Source organism: Apodemus sylvaticus, chromosome 4 (genome assembly GCF_947179515.1).
Source record: "Apodemus sylvaticus chromosome 4, mApoSyl1.1, whole genome shotgun sequence".
NCBI classification, from domain to species: Eukaryota; Metazoa; Chordata; class Mammalia; order Rodentia; family Muridae; genus Apodemus; species Apodemus sylvaticus.
Window position 1 is genome coordinate 156,544,915 of NC_067475.1, and position 22,874 is coordinate 156,567,788.

General features: G+C 37.5%; 1 protein-coding gene across 5 annotated transcripts in view; it reads right to left on the minus strand.

Moving 5' to 3' along the window:
- Positions 1 to 4,254: 4,254 nt before the first annotated feature.
- The window catches only part of Lrrcc1 (leucine rich repeat and coiled-coil centrosomal protein 1), a 39,901-nt gene continuing 21,281 nt past the window's right edge, over positions 4,255 to 22,874 (minus strand). For 3 of the 5 annotated variants that reach the window (XM_052180820.1, XM_052180817.1, XM_052180815.1), the window contains 8 exons: positions 19,802 to 20,003; positions 17,223 to 17,408; positions 15,992 to 16,166; positions 15,032 to 15,195; positions 14,348 to 14,556; positions 14,119 to 14,256; positions 13,587 to 13,722; positions 10,643 to 10,959 (listed from right to left, as the gene is read on the minus strand). In XM_052180820.1, coding sequence (XP_052036780.1) covers positions 10,837 to 10,959; positions 13,587 to 13,722; positions 14,119 to 14,256; positions 14,348 to 14,556; positions 15,032 to 15,195; positions 15,992 to 16,166; positions 17,223 to 17,408; positions 19,802 to 20,003 — 1,333 coding nt within the window. In that variant the 3' untranslated portion in view covers positions 10,643 to 10,836. Of the gene's footprint in view, positions 4,490 to 10,642; positions 10,960 to 13,586; positions 13,723 to 14,118; positions 14,257 to 14,347; positions 14,557 to 15,031; positions 15,196 to 15,991; positions 16,167 to 17,222; positions 17,409 to 19,801; positions 20,004 to 22,874 lie in introns of those variants that run through there. The other 2 variants (XM_052180818.1, XM_052180816.1) reach the window with 2 other exon arrangements.

Consider the following 22,874-nt stretch of genomic DNA (forward strand, 5'->3'; position numbering starts at 1 on the left):
TTCTGTTTAAGTCTTTACCCCATTTTAATAGGATTATTTAATTTGTTGATGTCTGATTTCTGGAGTCCTTTATGTATTTTGGATATTAGCCCTCTGTCAGATGTGGAGAACTTTTCCCATTTTGTAGGATTTTTATTTGTTTGTTTTCCTATTAATGGTGTCCTTTGCCTTATAGAAACTTTTCAGTTTCCTGAGGTCTCATTTATCATTGTTGATTTTAGTGCTATTAGCGTTCTAGTCAGGAAGTTGTCTTCTGTGCCGGTGCTTTCAAGATTATTCCCCACTTTCTCATCTATTAGATACAGTGCGTCTGGCTTCACGTTGCGGTCTTTGATCCACTTGAACTTGATTTTTGCTCAGGCTAATAGGTGTGAATCTACTTTTATTCTTCTACACATAGACATCCAGGTAGACCAGCACCAGCTGTTGAAAATGCTTTCTTTTTTTTCCATTGCATATTTCTGGCTTCTTTGTTAAAAATCAGATTACATAGGTGTATTGATTTACTTCTGGGTCTTCAATTCCATTAATCGGTGTGTTTATTTTTATGCCTAGACCATACAATTTTTATTAATATTTTTTCTGTAATACTGCTTGACATCAGTGATGGTGAACCTCTAGATGCTTTTTATTATTATTACTATACAGGATTGGTTTAGTTATCCTGGGTTCTTTTGTTCCCCCCCACATGAAGTCGAACATTGTTCTTTCAAGGTCTGTAAGGAGCTATGTTGGGGTTTAGTGGAGCCTGTGCTGAATCCGTAGACAGCTTTGTCAGGATGGGCATCTTCATTATGTTCACTCTGCTGATTCATGAACATGGCGGATCTTCCCATCCTTTGAAATCTTCCTTAATTCCCTTCATCAAAGACTTGAAGTTATTATCATGTGGGCCTTGTACTTGTTTGGTTGGAGTTATCCAAGGAATTGTGTAGTATTTGTGGCTAATGTGAAGGGTCTTATTTCCTTGATTTCTGTCTCAGTCCCTTTTGTCATGTGCCTTGTCTGTTTAATTTGTTGGCTTTTTTTGGTGTTTTTGATTTTTTAAAGTCAATTTTGTATCCACCCACTTTGCTGAAGGTATTTATCAGCTGAAGGAATTGTCTGGTAAAATGTTTGGAGATCTCTTATGTATAACATATCGTATGTGAATAGCAATACTTCTTCCTTTCCAATTTGAATCCCCATTGATCTCCTTTAGTTTTCTTACTGCTCTCTCTAGACCTTCAGTTACAATATTGAATAGACATTGAGAATAGGCAGCCTTGTCTTGTCCCTGACTATGGATTGCTTTGAGGTTCTCTCCATTTAATTCCATGTTGTCTATAGACTTGCTGTAAACTGCCTTTACTATGCTTAGGTTTGTCCTTTATATCCCTGACCTCTCCGAGACTTTTATCATGAAGGGGTGTTGAATTTGTCATTTTTTTTTCAGTGTCTAATGAGATGATCATATGTTTTTCTTTCAGTTTGCTTATATGGTAGATTATGTTGACAGATTTTCATGTGTTGAATGTTTCCTCTGTGTCTGCGATGAAGTCTACTCAATCATAATGGATGATCTTTTTTATGTGTTCATGGATTTTTTTTTTTTTAAGATAAAGTTTTTCTGTAAAACAGAGCCCTGGCTCTCCTGGTTTCTCTTTGTAGAACAGGCTAGCCTTGCACTCTCAGAGATCTCCTGCCTCTGCCAAAGGCGTGCACTACCATGATCAGCTTGGATTTTAGTTTTAGTTTTTGTTTTTAAGATTTATTTATTTTATGTGCATGTATATGCTGTTGCTGTCTTCAGACATACCAGAAGAGGGCATCAGACCCCATTACAGATGGTTGTGAGCCACCCTGGGGTTGTTGGGAATTAAAGTCAGGACCTCTGGAAAAGCAGTCGGTGCTCTTAACCACTGAGCCATCTCTTCAGCCCTGGATTTTTTTTTTTTTTTTTTTTTTTTTGAGTATTTTCACATCAGTGTTCATGAGAAAAATGGTTGTATAATCATCTTTGTTGAGTCCTTGTGTGGATTAGGTGTCAGGGTGACTATGGCCTCATAAAATTAATTCAGCAATGTTTCTTCTATTTTTATTTTGTGAGATAATTTTAGGAGTATTGGTGTTAGCTTTTCTTTGGAACCGTGATAGAATTCTGGGCAAAAATGTTCTGGCTCTGGGCCTCTTTTTGGTTGGGAAATTATAATGCCTGCTTCTATTTCCTTGGGGGTTATAAGTCTATTTAAGTTGTTTATCTGCTCTTGATTTAACTTTGGTAAGTGGTATCCATTGAGAAAACTGTCCATTTCTTTGAGATTTTCCAATTTTGTGGAATACAGATTTTTGAATTTGGACCTAATGGTTCTTTGGATTACTTTGCTGTCTGCTGTTATGTCCCCCTTTCTGTTTCTGATTTTAATTTGGGTATTCCTTCTCTGCCTTTAGTTATGATAAGGGTTTGTTTTGTTGATTTTCTTAAAGAACCAATTCTTTGTTTCATTGAGTCTTCATAACGTTCTCTTTGTTTCTATTTTATTGATTTCAGCCCAGTTTTATTATTTCCTGCCTTCTACTCCTCTTGGGTGTATTTGTTTCTTTTTGTTCTAGAGCTTTCAGGTGTGCTGTTGTTAGTATAAGAAATCTCTAATTTCTTTACAAGGCAAGTAGTGCTATGAACTTTCCTCTTAGCATAACTTTCATTATATCCCACAAGTTTGGGTAGTTGTGAATTCATTTTTATTGAATCTTAGCAAGCTAGCGGTCATTCAGTATAGAGTTCAGTTTCCTTGAGTTTTTAGGCTTTCTGTTATGTCTGTCATTGATGAAATCTAGCCTTAACCTGTTCTGATGGCATGCAGGAGGTTATTTCAATTTTCTTTTATCTGTTGACAATTGCTTTGTGACCAAGTTGTGTGTGCTCAGTGTTGGAGAACATTCCATGAGGTGCTGAAAAGGTATATTGTTTGGGTGAAATATTCTGTACATATCTGTTAAGTAGACTTGGTTAACAACATGTTAGCTCTATTATTTCTCTGTTTAGTTTATACATGCATTACCTATCTATTGGTGAGAGTGAGGAATTAAGGTCTCCCACTATCAATGTGATAGGATTGATGTGTGATTTAAGCTTTAGTAATGTTTCTTTTACTAATGTAGGTGCTCTTGCATTTGGGACATAGATGGCCTCTTGGTAGATTTTTTACTTTGATGGGTATGAAGTGTCTTTCTGCATCTCTTTTGATTAACTTGGTCTGAAGTCTATTTTGATAGATAGAACAGCTACACCACCTCATTTCCATTTGCTTGGAAAACATTTTTTTCTAACCTTTTACTCTAAGGTAATGTCTATCTTTGATGTAGAGGTGAGTTTCTTGTATGCAGGATGGATTTTGTTTTTGCATCCTGTTATTTTGTGTCTATTTTATTGGGGAATTGAGCCCATTGTTATTGAAAGATGTCATGACCAAAGATTGTTGGTGGTTTTGTGTTTGTATATGTTTTATTTCTTGAGATTTTAATTAAGGAACATAGTGCTATATATACTAGGTCAGAAATTGATGTGAAATAAAATTACTATTTCTAAGACAATTTTTGTGTGTCTTATTTAGGTCATGTTCCCATACTACCCTGGAAACTGGTTATTTAACCTGAAAATATTCTCACAGTTCAGGAAGCTGCAAGTCTAAGATTAAGGAATAGAACTTGCTGAGTTCTGGTTATGAATCTTTGGCCGTTTGTGAATGGCAGGCAGATTTTTGCACTTTGTCTTTGAGTGGCTAGTGGACAGCTGTGGTCTTCTCTTCCTACAAAGGCACTACTGCCCCATGGAAACTTCACTTTCAGGATGACATCTAATGGTAGTGATCTCATAAAGCCTCTCAAAGTATCAAAAGGGAGGAGACGGGGCTGGAGGTTGGGGGGTGCATTAAAGTTTCAAAATATTAGTTTTGGGGAAGCAACCATACAATTTTACCTTTTTCTACAATTTTCTGGGTAATTTTATAAACACATTTTAATATAATAGTTTAGATATTTTAAAAAGAGAAATATGACTATCAATCTAAATTTTTGATTGGTAATTGTTTTCAGAATAGAATATTCATTTGTTTAAATTTTCTGGGTCTCAAGTATAAATGCATTAACAAATTAGCAAACATTTCAATTAGCTATCAAAATCTTCTGTTTTGTTGCCTGATATTGAAAATAAAAATTACACTATTGTTTCCCTAATTTCAGAGAGAAAACTGTTATAAATGTAGACTTTTGCCTTTATTCTTTTATTTGTTGTAAAAACATTTCATAGATGTAAAATTTGTACACAATACAATTCAGTCTTTGTGGGCTGTGATATATGGAGCTGTGCAACTGTCATCAGCATAGCCAAACACAGAACCATAAATGTCGGTGCTTAGGTCCAAGCTCTCAGAAGCACGTCCGCAACTGAGGTGAGAACATGACCTGGAGGTGGTGTTTTTCAGTCTCAGTCCTCACGTGCATAGTCACCCTGTGAATAATGAACAGCACAGTGAAAAATAATGATGTTTCTTTTTCCCCAAACATTGCTGAAAATGAGATTGATGGTGAAAAATCTTTCTAATACTGCTGGACCTTTTTGAAATTTCTGCTCATAATGCAATATTTAGAAACCAGAATACAAAAAACCTTTAAGATGCTACTACTGGTTACTATTGCATACTGTTCACTTAACAAATATTAAGTGGCTAAAAACATCATGCTTTTAGTTTCAGTCCGACTTTTATTTCCGTGATTATTTTTTTATTTTTATTTTTTTATTTTTGGCTATAAAGGAGACAGTTCTCAAAAAAGAATCAACTTAGGTATGCCTTTTTGGAGAAAAGCCTCAGAGATCTTTACCTCAAGTTAGTGTTCAAACCAGTTGACAAGCTCCAAGTCAGATGCTTGTATACTTGCTAGTACAATGGAACTAACCTGTGTTTCATTGACCTGTAGCATTATATTTCCATGCCAGAAATCTTCTAATAAATTTAGGTTAATCACAAAGCTTTGTTTGGACAAATACTGTGAAATGTTGTAATATTACTTAATAATTTTTCATATATTTTAGAAAATGACTAATTCCGGACTGGGTTGAGGGATGAGTTGCAAGTATTTTGTAATAAAGAGAATATTAGTTCACAGCTTATTGCATTTACAGTATGTGACATTTGTGAAACATCACATACACCATTCGTATATACACCGGATAAATTAAAAGTCTGTACTGTGTTATAATACAGTAAATAGTTAAGACAATAAGTTTTTATTTGATGATGGCAATACACTGTTTCTTCTTCTTCTTCTTCTTCTTCTTCTTCTTCTTCTTCTTCTTCTTCTTCTTCTTCTTCTTCCTTCTTCCTTCTTTCTTCTTCCTTCTTCCTTCTTCTTCCTTATTCTTCTTCTACTAACCCTTCTTTGTCTTCCTCTTCCTACTTCTCCTTGCCAAACCCTCATCTGCAGGGGAAGAAGTACTGTGGATTGCACCTAGAACCCTGTGAATGCTAAATAAGCGCCCTAACACTGAGTTATGTCCTCAAGCATAACTGGGTGAGTTTTAAATAGATAATCTTATTCAGTGATCATAGATAAAATCAACATTCAACTGTTAGGTCTTCCTTGAGCAAAAGCTTCTATATAATAACTCTTTGTTATCACATTTCTAAATTCAAATCTGGTTACTTTTCCTTCAAATGCTTACAGCATACAACACTTACCTTCTGCATTTTCTAGGTTAAAAGATGTTTCAATAGTTAATCCTCTTATGATAAATGCTCCTGCTCATAGCACTCATGGCACAGCAATCTGACAGATGCTGCAAAGGCCTTTTGAAAGTCTATATCCAGTAATTACAAACAGGAAGTGCAGACTGTATTTAAACATACAATGTGCAGTGGAATGATTTTCAGTCTTATACTCTTCTGTTTTTCAAAGCTACTTACAAAAAGAGCATACATAGTGTATAATTACATTTTATTTTTTTGCTCTGGAAGAGTGGAACTGAGAATATTTTTCCATTCTGACATTAACTATTTAAAAAGTAGCATTCATAGCAATGGTTTTTATCAAGATATCCTCATAGGTACTTGTCACTATTCTGTTTTCATTTGTTATCCTCTGCACTTGTTCTCCTTGTGCCCTTCCCTTCTATAGCGGGTTTCCCCCCTTAGTCTGTCTGCTTTCCTATTTCATGCATTCCATTCCTCTGTTTCCTGACCCCTTAAGGTCTCTTCTTCATTACCCTCATCTTATGACTTACAAATGTACCTGCATCACATATATGCACATATGCACAGCTTTAAATTTAAGTTCTGCACATGAGAAGCAATGTATTTTTCTTCAAAATCTGCTTATTTTGTTTAGCAATGATTCTAATTCCTACAGATATGAGTGTTTTTTTTAAAAGATGCATTTATTTATTATATGTAAATACACTGTAGCTATCTTCATACACTCCAGAAGAGGGAGTCAGACCTTGTTACGAATGATTGTGAGCCACCATGTGGTTGCTGGGATTTGAACTCAGGACCTTTGGAAGAACACTCAGTGCTCTTAACTGCTGAGCCATCTCTCCAGCCTGTGATTTTTCTTTCTTTATGGCTACATAAAATTCCACTGTGTCTATATACTACATTTTCTTTATCTCTTCATCTACTGATCCATTTCATAGCTGTAGTTACTAATGCTGATAATCACCTGTACAGTATGTCCACTTAGAGTCCTTTGAGTATATATCCAGGAGTGGACATCTGTGTTTTATGGCAGGCTCCTCCATGCTTGATTTCCAAAGTGCTTGCATGAAGTGACACTCCCAATTATCAATAAAGACTCCTCTTCCCAACATTTTTCTCCACATCCTTACCAGCAGTTTTTCTTTTTAGTTCTCATTCTTTCTCTTCATTCCTTCAATGTTTTTTCTTTCATTTCCCCCCATTTTTGTTTTGTTTTTTGCTTGTTTAGCTTTTCTGTTTTTTTTTTCTTTTTTTTTTTTTTTGAGACAAGGTTTCTCTGTGTACTCCTGGCTGTTGCTTTGTAGATCAGGCTAGCCTCAAGTTCAGAGATCTGCTTGCCTCTGTTGGAATTAAAGGTGTAGACCACCACTGCCCAGCCACCATTTATTTTATTGAGGATAGCATTCTGACTGCTGTGGGACTGACTAGCAGTTTTAATTTGCATTTCCTTAATGGTGAAGGATGTTGAACACATTTTCAGGAATATATTGACCATTTAACCTACTTACTTGTCAAATGTCTTGAACTTTTTCATGCTAAACTTTCATTGTTCTTTATCTACCTTTCAATTTAATCACCTGCTTAATATGTAGTTGGCAAAGTTTCTGATCTTCTCACTCTCTCAGTTATTTCTTTGACTGTGCAGAAACTTAATTTCATGTAATCATATTTTTAATAAATCTTAAAGTTATTTCTTGTGCTATTGGAGTTTTTCAGAAAATGCATATATTTATATTTTGGGATGAATTAGCTATATTTTCTTCTTCAAGTTTCAATGTTGCAGATCTTACATTAAGGTCTTGATCCATTTTTGCATTAGTTTGTGTAAGGTAGTTGATATTGACCTGCTTTCATCTACATTTATAAACCCAATTTCCTTACGAGCATTTGTTAAAGGGGCTGTTGCTTCTCTAATGTTTATTTTCAAGAGTTTTATCAAATGTTAGGTGACTCTAGCTCTGTGAATTTACTTCTGAGTCCTCTGGCCTATTCCTTAGGTCTACATGTTTATTTTTATGTCAACATTATGGTGTTTTGTTACTACACTTTATTATGTAAATTACTGCTTTAACTATTCAGAGCCTTTTGTGCTGCCATATAAATTTTAGAACTGTTTCTAGTTCTGTAAAGAATGTCACTGGGATTTTGATGGGGGTTGTATTGAATTTATATACTGCTTTTGATAGTATTCATTTTCATAGTATTCGTTCTTCCAATCCTTGAAATCTTTTGCTCTTCTTGTGTTTTCAATTCTTTCTTTTATATCTTAATTTTTAATGGTTCACTCCTGGGTGACCTGTTTTCTTTCTTTCCTTCATTTCCTTTTTCTGTCCCTCTCATGGGTCACTTCTTCTTTCATTCTTTCTGTCTCCCTTCCTTTTGTTCTTTATTGTGGCAGTGATAGTTTAAAAATTGTATTATACTTGTTTGTTCACACACATGTGAGGTCAGGGGACAATTTATGGGAGTTAATTTTCTTCTACCATGTGAATCCAGGGTTCAAACTCAGGTACTCAAGTTTAGCAGCAAGTGCCTTTACTAGCTGACCTATTTCATCAATGAGAATATTACTCTTCACATTCACTCTTAGTACTTATAATTTGATAAATGTACCCTGAAATCATATTCATGCATAGAAATGATAAATAATGAAATATAAGAAATGTAAGTTTGATATAACAAAACAAATTCCAACAAAAATATAATGAAGGGGCTGGAGAGATGGAGGTAAGAACACTAGCTGCTCTTCTAGACTCCCTGGGTTCAGTTTCTACTACCCACATGGCAGCTCACAACTATCTGCAATTCTGAGTCTAGGGCACCCTATTCCATTTTCTATTCTCCATGGGTACCAGGCACACATATGGTGCACAGATATAGATGCAGGCTAAACATTCATATACAGAAATTAAGATAATAATATATAAAAGAATATACTGGAAACTTCCACTTAAAATCCAGCAGTCCAAAAGTCTATTCTTGTAATAAAATGGAAAACCAGATTGTGGTCCCTTACTGAAACTGATACCATTGAAACACACCTCTTGTCCCTAACAATATGACTAATGGAGAGCAGGGGGAAATTCCCATCAGGAGGAACAAGAGATAATTAGGATACCCTATCATTCCCACTCTTCCACATCTGCTTCTAGCACACCATGCCCATAAATGGTAAGCCAGATGAGTCATCCAGAGTTATCAATCTGGCAACTGAACCATTACCAGTTTTGGCAACTTTACTTTGACCCTACTATATGTACATTTCTCTATTATTTGCCACAAGAATGTTTAAATGGCTTGTAATAATACTAACATACAGATATTTGTCATTAGCCACCCGAGTGATATATAAAACTACTGGAGTTGGGAGCACTGCTCTGTATTCCCAGACACCTTGACAAGGAAGTGAAGCGTTAATCTGCTATCCTTGAAAAATATTCAGGATCCTGTCCCAGGCACACTGGGATTCCAATGGATAACAGTAGGTAAGTTATATTTTCTAGTTACTACTCAAAGTACTCAACTAGCCTTCTGCATCTAACATTCAGGAAATGTTCAATGGTCTTAGAGCGGGATCATGGCCTTGGCAATTTGGTTAGTTGTATGAATAACTTCCAAGTTGGGATGTAAGTATGTATTAGAACCCACGTTCATGTCATAGTATGTAAGTTCAAAGATCATTAAGTTGAAGTGCTTTTAAGTCAAGAATTTAGATCTGAAGGTCAGTTGCTGGATAGAGAATTCTTGGAGAATCCCCTAGATTCAGAAAACTGAATGATTTCTAAAACTGGTATTTCAGTGAATGTATGGATTATCTGATTCCTCCTGCCCCTGATAAAAACAAAACCACAAAACAACAAAAAACTACACACACACACACACACACACACACACACACACACACACGCCACAGTCCAACCCAACCATACCATAATCTGTTCTCCTATGGCATCCTATTCCTCCATCTCACAGATAGAGGAGCCCAGTACTCTGTCAACATGCAGAACGGAGTACTCGGGAATGCACATGTAATAATTAAGCAAGGTTTACGGACTGTTCACCTCTATAGAGAACACCGAAGGTTCCACAGCCTTCCGAAACTTCCTCTGTATTACAGCATCTGTGTTCACAAATCTGTTCCAACCACTGGACAAAACCCAAAAATCTTATGGATGCATAAAACTGGAAGTGTCAGGCACTGACTGGTTCAGGTAAGAATTAGATGGTCAGCCTCCATTTGAATGAAGCATGTAGCTCAGCTATAACAACACTTTAAGGCCTTCTCTTTAGGAATAGTTAAAGATTATTTGGATTCTATTTAGTTTTTAAAATTTAGGTTATTAATGATATTAGTTTTCTAATGTGTTAAATATTCGTCCTCTCAGAAACAGCACAGGGGTAAGGACATGTTTACCAACATTAGTGGTGAGGACTAGAGGGGAAGTGAAATAATTGTCTCCCCTTGCAGAGTCAGAAGTCTCCTCATGTAATGAGTGGATGAGGATATAGATGAGGGTGGGACTGCTGTGCTCTTCTAGACCAGACACTATTTATAAAACTACAAACTTCACCTTTAGTGAACAAATGCACCAGAAGAGAGGAAACTGAGTCATGTGGCGATAGCTAAATCTTTCTGAATGAGAACACATTTTTCTTTACTCTATAGACTTTTTCCACTACATCTTATAGACACGTTAAAGGAGGGAGTTGCATCAACTCATAGATAACCTGTAAATACAACTAGTTCTGCATTAGCACAAGTTCAATAATGATTATTTTTGTATCTTTCCTAATAGTCAAATTGTAACATTCCTTTACAAGTCTGCAAGTAAGTGTGTAATTATCCACAAGGTACAGCCCAGAGACAAGAAACATGCTTTAAGTCTAGTTATTATGATAGGTCCATCTAATAAACATAATTAATAATACTTTATTATAAAAACCCCACATATACAATATTTCATCAAGTCTCTTAAAATATATTCATAATGAAATGTGTAGAAAGAGACATTTCAAAGTCATAGCAGTTACTACTGTTACAATATTTAATCATTTTTACAATAGGTCTGTTGGTCCGTTTCAACTAAACTTGTTCCCACCAACATCACATTTCTTTCTGTATTTCACTTATAGCACAAGCAAGTTGCTTAATTTTTCCTTCCATCATTTTTTTGTTCTTGCATGTTTCTTCCAGAAGTTCTCGCATTTCGTCTTCAACTTGTTGAACCTAAACCAATGTATACATTTTACATTTTAATTTTCTAAAAATATTTTTAAGTGCATTTTGAAAAGTCAACGATGTATTTTATGTACTCTATAAGTTGTGATTCATTAAATGAAGTTAGTAAGATGCAACTTTTTTCAAATGATAAACTGGAAAGCTATATAAAGAACTTTCGTGTGTATTACCTATTTAGTCCTTGTAAGATTCTCCTGCAAAGGATAAAGTAATGTATTTTAACTGCATTTTGAGTTTAAAAATGTGAGATTCCTATTTTACAGAGAATAGCAACCTAGTTTTCTGATTCCATCATCCCATTGTCCTGAGCAGCGGGTCAATGGCGTGTTTAACTTAAAATACCCATGCCTTAAAGACTTGGAACTCACACAACTTCCTCCCAAAGTAGTCTTTTCAATGTGGTCCCTCCAGCATTCTGAAAGTTCTGGTGGGGTTTTCTCTGAGATATGATTTTACCATTCATTCTCAGCCGAGATTCCCCCAAGATCTGTGTACTGCCTACTACAGACCGTTGCTTGAAACTTTCTATTTAGCTCAACATGTCTGACAGATACAGCTGCTGTGACAATCTTTTTCTGCTACTACAGTCCCTTAACGCAGCTCTCCTAATTTCTTTTCCCTTAGAAAATGACTTTTCCTAATTTATTTTTTTAGATTTTATTATTTTATGTGTAAGAGTGTTTTGCCTGCATATATGCATGTTTTCCAAAAGCATGCTCAGGACCCATGGAGGTCAGAATAGGGCATTGGATCTCTTGGGACTAGAGTTACAGATGGTTGTGATCTACCATGTGGGTGCTGTGATAGAACTTGGGTCCTCTTCAAGAGTGCTCTTAAAGGCTGATCTAACTCTCCAGCCCCAACTTCTCCTACTTTAAATTGTTACCTGTAATGCCTCAAGTTCTGTATACTTCCTATGCCTGATTATTATTATTTTTAAGCTCTGGTTCTAGTTTTCTAACTTTTTTAAAAATTTAAAGTGATTTTATTGTTTTAGTATACAAGGCAAATTTATGCCATCAGAGCAGAGGCTGAGGAAGACTCATATGTCCAGTTGGATGAACGACCCACTTAAGCTTATAATAAGGAGCCAATCGGTGAATCCGGCTCTATCAGAATCAGGTAGAATTTAGCATCCATGTCCTTTTTGTTCATCTCTGAGGCTTGGGAACAGCAACTGCTTTCGATCTTCAGGACAATCAGGAGCAAGGCCTTTGGACTTAAGAATTCTCAAGAATTTATTACATCATGAAACAGACTTGTGCAGCACCAGGGAGTCTCTCAGGGTCATCCTGAAAAGAAAGGCTTGTAACTTCTAATTTAACACAAACTTGAACGTGTGATAAACCTCAAGTAGTAAGACTCTACTAAGTTTCCTGTCTGTCAAAAACAACATAAGAAAGCATTTCTTTAACTCTTTCCTAAAGCATACTGGTAGTGGGTCCAACATTATGCTCAGTACTTTCAGCTGAAAGCCCTATTCATGTCTTATTTGGTATTGCCCACAGTACCTTTGTATCATGTTAAATAAAAATACCTGAAGTCACCACTGACTACAAGTGAAATAACATGGTCATTAAGCTCCTAACAACTGATTAAATAAGACTGTCCTCTTTTCTTGCAGAGTCCTAAGTGTAAGTCTACCTTAAGCGCATTCTGAAAATGACTTTTCCTCTGTATCTAAACGTTCTTATGTGTTAGTACTCTGTCTGCATGTTTGTGAATGGGTGGAGTCCAGAATATAGCACTGGATCCCTCAGACCTAGTTACAGGCATTTACAGAGTGCAGCGACCTGGCTTGTTAATGGGTGCTAGGATCTAAACTCTGGGCTGCATTAAGAGCTCAGTGCTCTTGGGCTCTTTGACAGCTGAGTCATCTTTTCAATCCCCCCTTCTCGTTTTTTTTGGAGGAAGTTTTTTCTGTCTAGACCAGTCTGGTGTACATAGTTGATCTTCCTGCCTCACTCGCCCTGAGTTCTGAGATTACAGAATAAGCTTGCATTATGTGATCTCCGTTCTTGAATGCTTTTTGGTTGCTTAGTTTTGAATCTTACATACCTTAGTTCTTTTAGTTTGCTTTTTCATTACCACTTGAACATTGATGAACCGTTCTTAAGCATCTTTGAATCTAATGGATCTCAAAAAAGTGATGATAGCAGAATATTTGTGTGATTGTGAAAAGACCTTGATCTGACCCATCATCTTCATGAGGTTAAAGCCCATGATGTTTGTCTCAGAAGCACCAGAAATTCACTATTATCAAGATGACAAACCTGATTGGCTTAAGTCCTAATGAGCAGGTAAATGATCACTGAGAACTTTCTCAAGGCAGTGGTAGATAGCACTTCCATTTTCCCCTTGCCAATGACCAAAGGGATGTTCATGAGAGACTGCTAAGATCATAGAATGGTGAACGCAGGGATTTAACTTACTACTCAGTTCCCTGGAGTTATTACCTGTTAATGACTGATATGTTGCCTAGATTCATGATAACTTTGGCAATATGCTCTTTAAAGGTTATGTCATCAAAATGTTCAGCCTTTCCTCTTTCCAAAAATCTAATTTGTTTAACCATAATAATTTACATTATTAAAATAAATCTTAGCTCACTGTACCTTTAAATTTGCACACTCAATATATTTCTGTTTCTCGTTTGCTAGCTGTACTATTTCAGCCTGATGAGCTTCAACAATTGCATCAACTTGTTTTCTAAAGGCATCATCCATGTTCTGAAGCTTTTCCATTGCATCCCTTAAAAAAAAAAAGAAAGGAGAAATAACCCCTATGCATATGGGTTGCAGAGATTAAGAGGGCTTTCTAGTGAGAAGCTGTCTGCAAGTTATTAGTAATAATACTCTGCATCTTAAAATAAAAAAAAAACTAGTTAATTAAACTGTATTACCGATTTTTCATGGGAATTCAGTGTTTCAGGTACTATTCTATAAGAAGAAATCATATATATTCATATCTAATTATTACAGGGGAATTTATAACTTTCTTATTTTAGAGGTGAATGGGAATGACTTTTTTAGTGAATTATGCTGTCCATATCTTTGGCATCTTCTTCTTTCTTTACATGTATTTCACCCATTCCAGTGTAGTGTGTGTGTTTAAAGGGACCCACAACCTCCATAACTTAATGCTTACTTTTGTAGCTCAAGACTTTTGTCTCTCTCTGCTTTCAGTTTCCTTTCCTTGTTTTCAAATTTTTCTTTTACTTCTTTTACTTGTGTTTCAAGATGAGAGAGGAGTTCTCCTTTGTCATGCCATTTCTTATTTAGTGTGCTGAGAAGACAAGAAATAACTTTAGAATTAAGCAAGGAACATGAAATCATTCTCCTAAATCCTTTTCTCACTGGCAAGTACTATATAATACCTGTAAGCTTTTCTGATTTCTTCAAGTTCTAATTCCTTTGCTTTTAACTGTTGCTTTAGTTTTTCCTTTCTTTCATTGTGTCTCTCCAGTTTCTCAACTATAGAATCTAGTTGTGAAGACTTTTCATTAAGTTGCTCTTGAGAACATTTTTCTATGAGAGTGATCTGTTCTTGTAGCGATTTGATTTGCCCATCTTTTTCTTGTAAACCCTTAAAAAAACAGTAATTTATTTTAGATGTTGCATATTAGTATGAGTTAAGATGTAAAAGGAAATGAACCATAAAAATATTAAATTTTCTTGTGATTTCTAATCTTTTACTGATGACTCATATTTTGTTATTTCCCAGGAATAATATAAGGCAGGCTCGGTGCCACGCGCCTTTCGTCTCAGCACTTGAGGCTGTGGCAAGCAGAGCTCTCTGAGTGAGGCTTGTTTGGTTCCTAGCCCAGCCAGGAATATGTAGACCCTGTCTCAAAAACCAGTAACAAACCATAAAGGCAAAAGTAAAACTCAAGTTCATCAGCATCAGATACTGCTTTTAAGAGAAAGGCTGAGAAACTATGAGAGGAAACATGATATTCTTTTTGTCTTTCAAATCTCCAACAGTCGAGGATAACAAAGGTAAATTATTACTTTCCAAACCTGCTACCAGCTCTTCTCCCAGGGGAACCTGTTAGGCTTACGTCTTTCAGTTTCCGAATGGTTTCCGTTTGGTCCTCGATGATCTTGCACTTTATTCTCAAGGCATCACAGTCACTTTCATGGGTTTTTCTCAGAGATTCATTTTCTCTGCATAAACTTTCAATTTGGGCTTCTAATTTCCCACGACCTTGGGATAGAGATGAGCCTAAGAAATGATTACCACTTAGAAACTTAGTACACCTTGGGAATTTTTGTACTTATAAAATGCCACCTAATAAGGTGAAAATCAAACAAACCAAAAAAACTGGTTTAAAACCCAAAGTATACAATAATGCAAATCAACAGGAAAAGTCCTTTAAACATTTGAGCTATTAAAATCTGTTTAGGTAAAATGAAGCAAACGCAATCACAGTAGAAATTACTATAAGATAAATGCTTTCTTTTGACCACTAACTAACTATTTATAATCTATCTGTTAATGTCAAGACATAGTATTTATTCCTTTTTGCTATATAGCAGTCAGAAAGAAGACTAAGGGTTTACCTGAAATCTACAGTGATTTTCATTTACATACAATTTTACTTCTATCCATGTGAAATATGGAAAATGTTACAAATATGAATACTCATTTTAGATGCTTTTAGTATTAATATAAAGAACAGTATTACCACAGAAGCCCATGAAATATTCAACTTTAATGTTTTTTATGCTATTATTGGAAAAGCTGCTCTGGACTGACTTCTCTCAGCCTCTAGAGCAGCAGCTGCAGCTCTCGGCATGTGTCTCTATGCCTGGCCACTTTAACACCCTGCTTACTGAAACGCCTTACTTCCCGAGAGGCCGGTGCTCCTGTTTGGCTGGTAAATGCCTACCTATCCTGCTAGACAACACACTCCTTCTCACTTAGCACTGGGAGGCAGTGAAACATCCTTTTCTCCCATACCCACATGCATTGCTTTGTAATAATGCCCATTTTCCATTGAAAAACTTGAGACTCTTACTCTGACATGCCAGTTCATGACCCCATACTTTTCTCTCAGTCCGTAAGCCATAAATCAGTGACTCTTTGGCTGCCAGCTCAGAAATAAGCTGGTTTTTTTCATGTTTGAGAAGTTCTATTTGAATGCTCTTCTGCTTGTCATCTTCAATCAAAATTTCCAGAGTGTTGATTTGATTCTGTATACCCCCAAACACAAATAGATTATTAATTTAGTTCTTTCTTTTTTTTGTATCTTATGAAAAAATGCGCTTTATTCAATTAAAAACTAAAGACTACCAAATTTTACACCAAAAGTTTTAAGATATAAACTATAAAATAAAATGCAAACATTTGAAAGGCCTACTTTTTAACATTGAGTTTTACTCCATATTTGTAAGAAAAAAACTGAATCTGAATCTGTAGTTGTCAAAATTTCTAATGAACTACTTAAATAAACTATCTATAATTTGTTTTCCAGAAGTTGAGTTCTTAGGTGAAATAGCACAAATATTAAGAGATAATTGAAAAGCTATTGTGGTTAAGTGTATCTGAAAATACCATTGCCACCATCCAATTAATACTAGTAATTCAAGTAGTGTTTCTTAAAGCTTAGTACCCTTTTAGTATCACTTTCCCAATCTCTGTCATAACATTGTGCAACTGGTGACAACTATATAGAATAAATTTACTAAGTCATTTATTCACACATTTTTTTTGAGACAGGGTCTCACTATTGAATTTGAAATGTAGCCTACAATGGATTCGAATGCACAGATCCATGTGCCTGCCTCTGCCTCCCAAGAGCTGGGGCTGAGGGGTGCCACCATACCTGGGCTGAGGGGTGCCGCCATACCTGGGCTGAGGGGTACCACCATACCTGGGCTGAGGGGTACCACCATACCTGGGCTGAGGGGTACCACCATACCTGGGCTGAGGGGTGCTACCATACCTGGGCTGAGGGGTACCACCATACCTGGGCTGAGAGGTACCACCATACCTGGGCTGAGGGGTGCTACCATACCTGGGCTGAGGGGTACCACCATACCTGGGCTGAGGGGTGCCATCATACCTAGCACTCATAAGATATTTGGATGAAAGCAGTATCACACCTATGAAATCATGACTCTCTTTAGGTATCCTTTCATTATGAACACCAACTGTGTGAATACCACAATCTCAGAGTCCTTCCTAAGTCCTGCTCTGGTGGGAGATGAGGTGAAAGCCCCAAGGGAAAGCACCCTGCAGATCCCTGCCTGTAAATTTGCTGCTGCTTCCTGCTTCAGTTTGCAGACTTCTGAGAGCTTTGTCTTCTGTTCCTTCACCATACAGGTCAGATCTTTAATTAAAGAGGAAGATTCGTTTTCTTTCCGTTGAGCCCAGATCAGAGCATGCTTACTCTTCGCTAACTCAGTTGCAACGTCTTCAAAGCCATCTTGAACCTGTATTTCAGAATCATATCATAAACATGCTTTCCCAAAGAGAAAATATTTGCTTCTAGAAATAGTTTACATTTTTCATTTTAAAACATTTAAGTTTTATTAAAACATAACTCAGAGGTCCCGGGTTTCAATGTACTTAATATCCAGATATTATGCAGATAAAATGCAGACCTAGGGGGCTGGCTACTCCCTTGTCCGGTTACTCAGGGATTGACTACTGAATGCAAGAACCAGGATTCATTTGTATGACACATATTCACTGAGTAACTGCTCTGTGTCAGCCACTGTCTGGTACTACAGTGACCAGTGGACAACAGACTGATCTGTCTTCTAGTAGGGACTAACAGCAGAGCAATGGGAACCAACTATGCACCATGAGAGTCTAAAGAGAACACATGTCTGTGCCGAAAGAAAAGCTTAGAGGGATGCACGGTATTTGAAAGGGGAATGTTTCATTTTAGCAAACATTATCAAGAGGTTAACAGGGAGTAAAAGGCTGTAAGGCTGTAGGTGTTCCCGGAAGGAAGGTGCTTCAAGTCCCAGTACAAGACTTGGTGACGTGAAAGGGGCGTGAGTGGAGAGATGACAGAGCACGCCATCAGACAGAATACAGAGTTGTAATTATCATTCTGAACAGAGGTATCTGAGGAATGGCCTAACAGCGAACTTACACATTCTAACACAAAGGTGGTAAGAAAGAAGACTATTTTAAAAATATAATTATAAGAAACTCTTGAGGTTATGGAATATCAGAAAAAGAAGCATCAATGAGAATCAGAAAAAGAAGGGCATTGGTTTTTCACCCAGGCACTTAGAAGCCTGGGAATAGCATTAATAGAGATGGAAAGACTAAAGTAAATGTAGAGGAATTTCAGTTCAACAGAAATTCTATCTAGTAAAAAGCAAAAGATTTATACCCACCTATTAAAAACAATGACATCCTGAAATTTGCAGGCAAATGGATGACCTAGAAAAGATCATTCTGAGTGAGGTAACCCAGAAGCAGAAAGACAAGTATGGTATGTATCCACTTATAAGTGGATAAGGTAGAGGATAACCACACAACAATCCACAGACCCAAAAAAGCTAAGTAACAACGAGTGCCCAAGATGGGTACTTGAATCTCACTAAGGAGTAGAAACAGAACAAGACATGGAACTGGGTAGTAGAGAACAGAGGGAGAGAATACTGGGAGTCCAACTTGAAACAAGGACAAGCTAGAAACCAAGAACAATTGAAACTCCCAGGAATCTATGAGGGTGCCCCTAGCTAAGACTCCTAGCAGTGGGAGATACAGAATTTGAAGCAGCTGTCTCCAATAACCAGAAAAGACTTCCAATGGAGGGACTGGAACACCAACCCAGCCACAAAACCTTAGAGCCATACTTTGTCCTACTTACAAGATGTGCAGGGGTAAAAGATAGTATAGAAATTGAGGGAATGGCCACCCAAAGACTGATTCAGCTTGAGACCCATGCCAAGAGAGGGAGCCGACCCCTTACACTGTTAAAGATACTCTGCTATAAGTGCAGACAGGAGCCTAGCATAACTCATCAGACAGGCTTCACCCAGCAGCTGATGGAAACAGATGCAGAGACCCACAGCCAAACATTAGGTGGAACTTGGGAAATCCTATGGAAGATGGAGAGGAAGGATTGCAGAAGCCAAAAGAGGACAAGGACACTACAAGAAAACTCACATAATCAACTAACCTGGGCCCACTGAGGCTCAGAGACTGAACTGCCCAACAGAGAGCATGCATGGGATGTACCCAGGCCCTCAGCACACATGTAAACAGTTCTGCAGCTCGGTCTTCATGCGGGACTCCTAACACCAGGAGCAGGGGCTGTCTCTGACCCTGTTGCCTGTTTTTGGATCCCTTTCCCTTAATTGAGCTGCCTTGTCTAGCCACAATAGAAGAAGAAGCACTTGGTCTTACTCCCACCTGATGTCAAGGTGGGCTGAAATTATGGGAGGCCTCCCCATTTTGGAGGAGAAAGAAAGGATGAGGAAAGGGGAATGGGAGAGAGGGGAATGAAAGGAGGGGAGGAAGGGGAATTGTGATTGAGATGTACAGTAAGTTAATAATAATAATAAAGAAATGCTAATTAGGCAGTGGGCCACCTTTGGCCAGGGAGTGAATGGGGGACTGTCAGCTTTGCTGTCCCCTGCTGTACAAATTCAGGTTTGTATTCCTATCCTGATTCTCACTTTTGATCCCCACTTATTACCATAATTAGTTTTCTCAACAACAATAAAAAATAGCTACTGTTATAAGATGAAATGAAAACCCTAAGAATTCATTGTATTAAACATCATATAGTCATCGCATTTTGGGTGGGATTCTAAAATGTGGTTCAATTATCAGTAGAGAGCTAGATATCAATCCTTACATCTTTAAATCTTCTAGCTTCCACAGTTAAAGCAATACGGAATTCATTTTCTAAATCCAAATACTGTTGGTTTAATATATCAATTTTTTCTTGGTATTCTTTTACTTCTTGCTCATGTTTTCTTTCTTCTTTGGACAATTGTTTAGCTAATGCATCCTGGAACTCAGCATCAGTGAAAAACTCCCGAGTTTCAATTTCTTGCCTGAAATGAAAACCAAAGCAATGCGGTTCACATTAATAAAAACTCAGTGGTCTTAAATGGTGCTAGTCTAACTGGCAGTCGGTATGTACAAAAATGAAAATAGATCCATATTTACCACCTTGCACAAAGCTCAAGTCCAAGTGGATCAAGGGCCTCAACATAAAAACAGATACACTGAATCTAATAGAAAACAAAGTGAGAAAGAACCTTAAACTCACTGGCATGGGGGTGGGGGTATTTCCTAAACAGAACTCCAATGGCTCAGGCTCTAAGATCAAGAATTGAAAAATGGGACTTCATGAAATTGGAAAGTTTCTGGAAGGCAAAGGGCATAGCCAATAGGACAAATCGGTAACCTACAGATTGGGAAAAAAAATTTTTACTAACCACACATCCGATAGAGAGCTAATATCCAAAATATATAAAGAACTCAAGGAACTAACATCCAAAAAACCCAAACAACCTAATCAAAAAATGGGGTATAGAGCTAAACAGAAAATTCACAACAGAGAAATCTTGAATGGTCAAAAAGCACTTAAAGAAATGTTCAAAGTCTTTAGTGATCAGGGAAATGCAAATCAAAATGAACCAGAGATTCTACCTTATACCAATCAGAATGTCTAAAATAAAAAAATTCAAGCCATAGCAGATGTTGGCGTGGAGAAAGAGGAATACTCCTCCATTGCTGGTAGGATTGTAAACTGGTACAATCACTCTGGAAATCAATTTGGAGGTACCTTAGAAAGTTAGAAATATACCCAAAAGATGTCCCACCTTACCCAGGGGTATGTGCTCTACTATGGTAACAGTGGCCTTATCTGTGATAGTCAGAAACTGTGAACAACCCAGATGTCCCACAAAGGAAGAATGGATACAGAAAATGTGGTTTATTTACACAATGGAATACTATTCAGCTATTAAGAACAAGGACATCATGAGTTTTGCAGACAAATGGATAGAACTAGAACATATCATTCTGTGTGAGGTAACTTAGACCCAGAAAGACATGCATGGTTTGTACTCACAAATAAGTGGATATTATCCAAAAAAGTACAGACTACTCAGGATACAATCCACAGAACTCAAGAAGGTTAACAAGCTGAAGGGCCCAAGTGAGGATGCCTCAATCCCACTTGTGAGGGAGAAGAAAACAATCATAGGAGGCAGAGGGAGGGAAAGAGGGACTGGGTGGGAGAGGGGAGGGGGAGGAAGAAAGGGGAACATGATCAGGTATGGTGGGGGGAGGCAGGAGAGAAACCCTGGGGGCCAACAGAATGAATGGAAATATACAACCCCAGGAGTGGGAGGTGAAAGGTGGGTGGGGGAACCCTCTAGAATGTACCAAAGACCTGGGAGGTGAGAGACTCTCAGGACCCAAAGGGAGGGACCTTAGATGAAATGCCACACAGTGGGGAGAGGGAACTTGTAGACTCCTCCTCCAGCAGGAAGACAGGGCATCAAGTGAAGGGATGAGATTACTTTCCTACAGTCAAAACCTCTGACCCAGAATTGTTCCTGTCTAAAAGAACTGCAGGGACAAAAACAGAGAAGACACTAAGGGAAAGGAGGCCCAGTGACTGGCCCAACTTGGGATCCATCTCATGGGGAGGTTCCAAGACCTGACACTATTACTGGTGTGCTTACAGACAGGACCCTAGCCTGGCTGTCATCTGAGATACCCAACAAGCAGCTGCCTGAGACTGAGGCAGACACTTATACCCACCCAATGGCCTTTAGTCAGGGACCCTAGTGGTTAAATTAAGGAAAGGCTGGAAGAAGCTGAGGAGGGTGTTCCCATAGGAAGGCCAGCAGCCTCAACTAACCCAGACCCCTACGATCTCTGACACTGAGTCACCAACTAGGCAGCATACAGTAGTTGGTGTGAGGTCTCTGACACATATACAGCAGAGGATTGCCAGGTCTGGCCCAAGGGAGAGAAGATATGCCCAACCCACTTGAGTTGAGCCCTAGGGAGTTGGGTGGCTGGCGGGGGTGAGGTGGAGACACCCTCTTAGAGACAGGCTGGGAGGAGGAATGGGATGAGGAACTGTGGGAAAGTAGACCATTAAAAGTCATAAACAAACAAACAAATAACCCTCAATAGTCTTTAAATAGCTATTAACATTTTGAATTACACAATGTTAATGAAAAACAAATTCCTTTTAAATCACAGAAATGGTACTTAGGTAGACAAAGAATGTTTATAGTCTTCTGTAGCAGAATAAATCCTTATTAATTGTACAAAAGAGTTATTTGGAAGTCAATTAGCATAGCTTCCTCTCTATAGTATGAGCCAGTTTTGGTCATGTCTGAAGAAATATGAAAACAAGGTGCATTATGACTAGCCCCTTTCACAATGACACTAAAGTTACAGATTTGTCTTTTAGCTCCTAGTTATTTCTATAAGACTGAATCTAATACAGATGCAAATATGGTATTTTCCAGGAGTTAATTTTGATTTTACTCTTTCTCTCACTAGACTGATTGAAGGATTACCTGTGGGTGTGCCATGCATTGAAAGCAAGTGAAGGAGCTAAGCAAAACCATCCAGGATCTAAAATCAGAAGTAGAAACAACTAAGAAAACTCAAAGGGAGACAACTTTGGAGATAGAAAGCCTTGGGAAGAAATCAGGGGACAGAGATGCAAATATCAACAACAGAATACAAGAGATAGAAGAAAGAATCTCAGATGCTGAAGATTCCATAGAAACCATGGACTCAACAGTTAAAGAAAATGCAAAGTGCAAAAAGCTTGTAACCCAAAATATCCAGGAAATCCAGGACACAATGAGAAGACCAAACCTAAGGAGTATAGGCATAGATGAGAGTGAAGATTTACAACTTAAAGGGCCAGCAAATATCTTCAATAA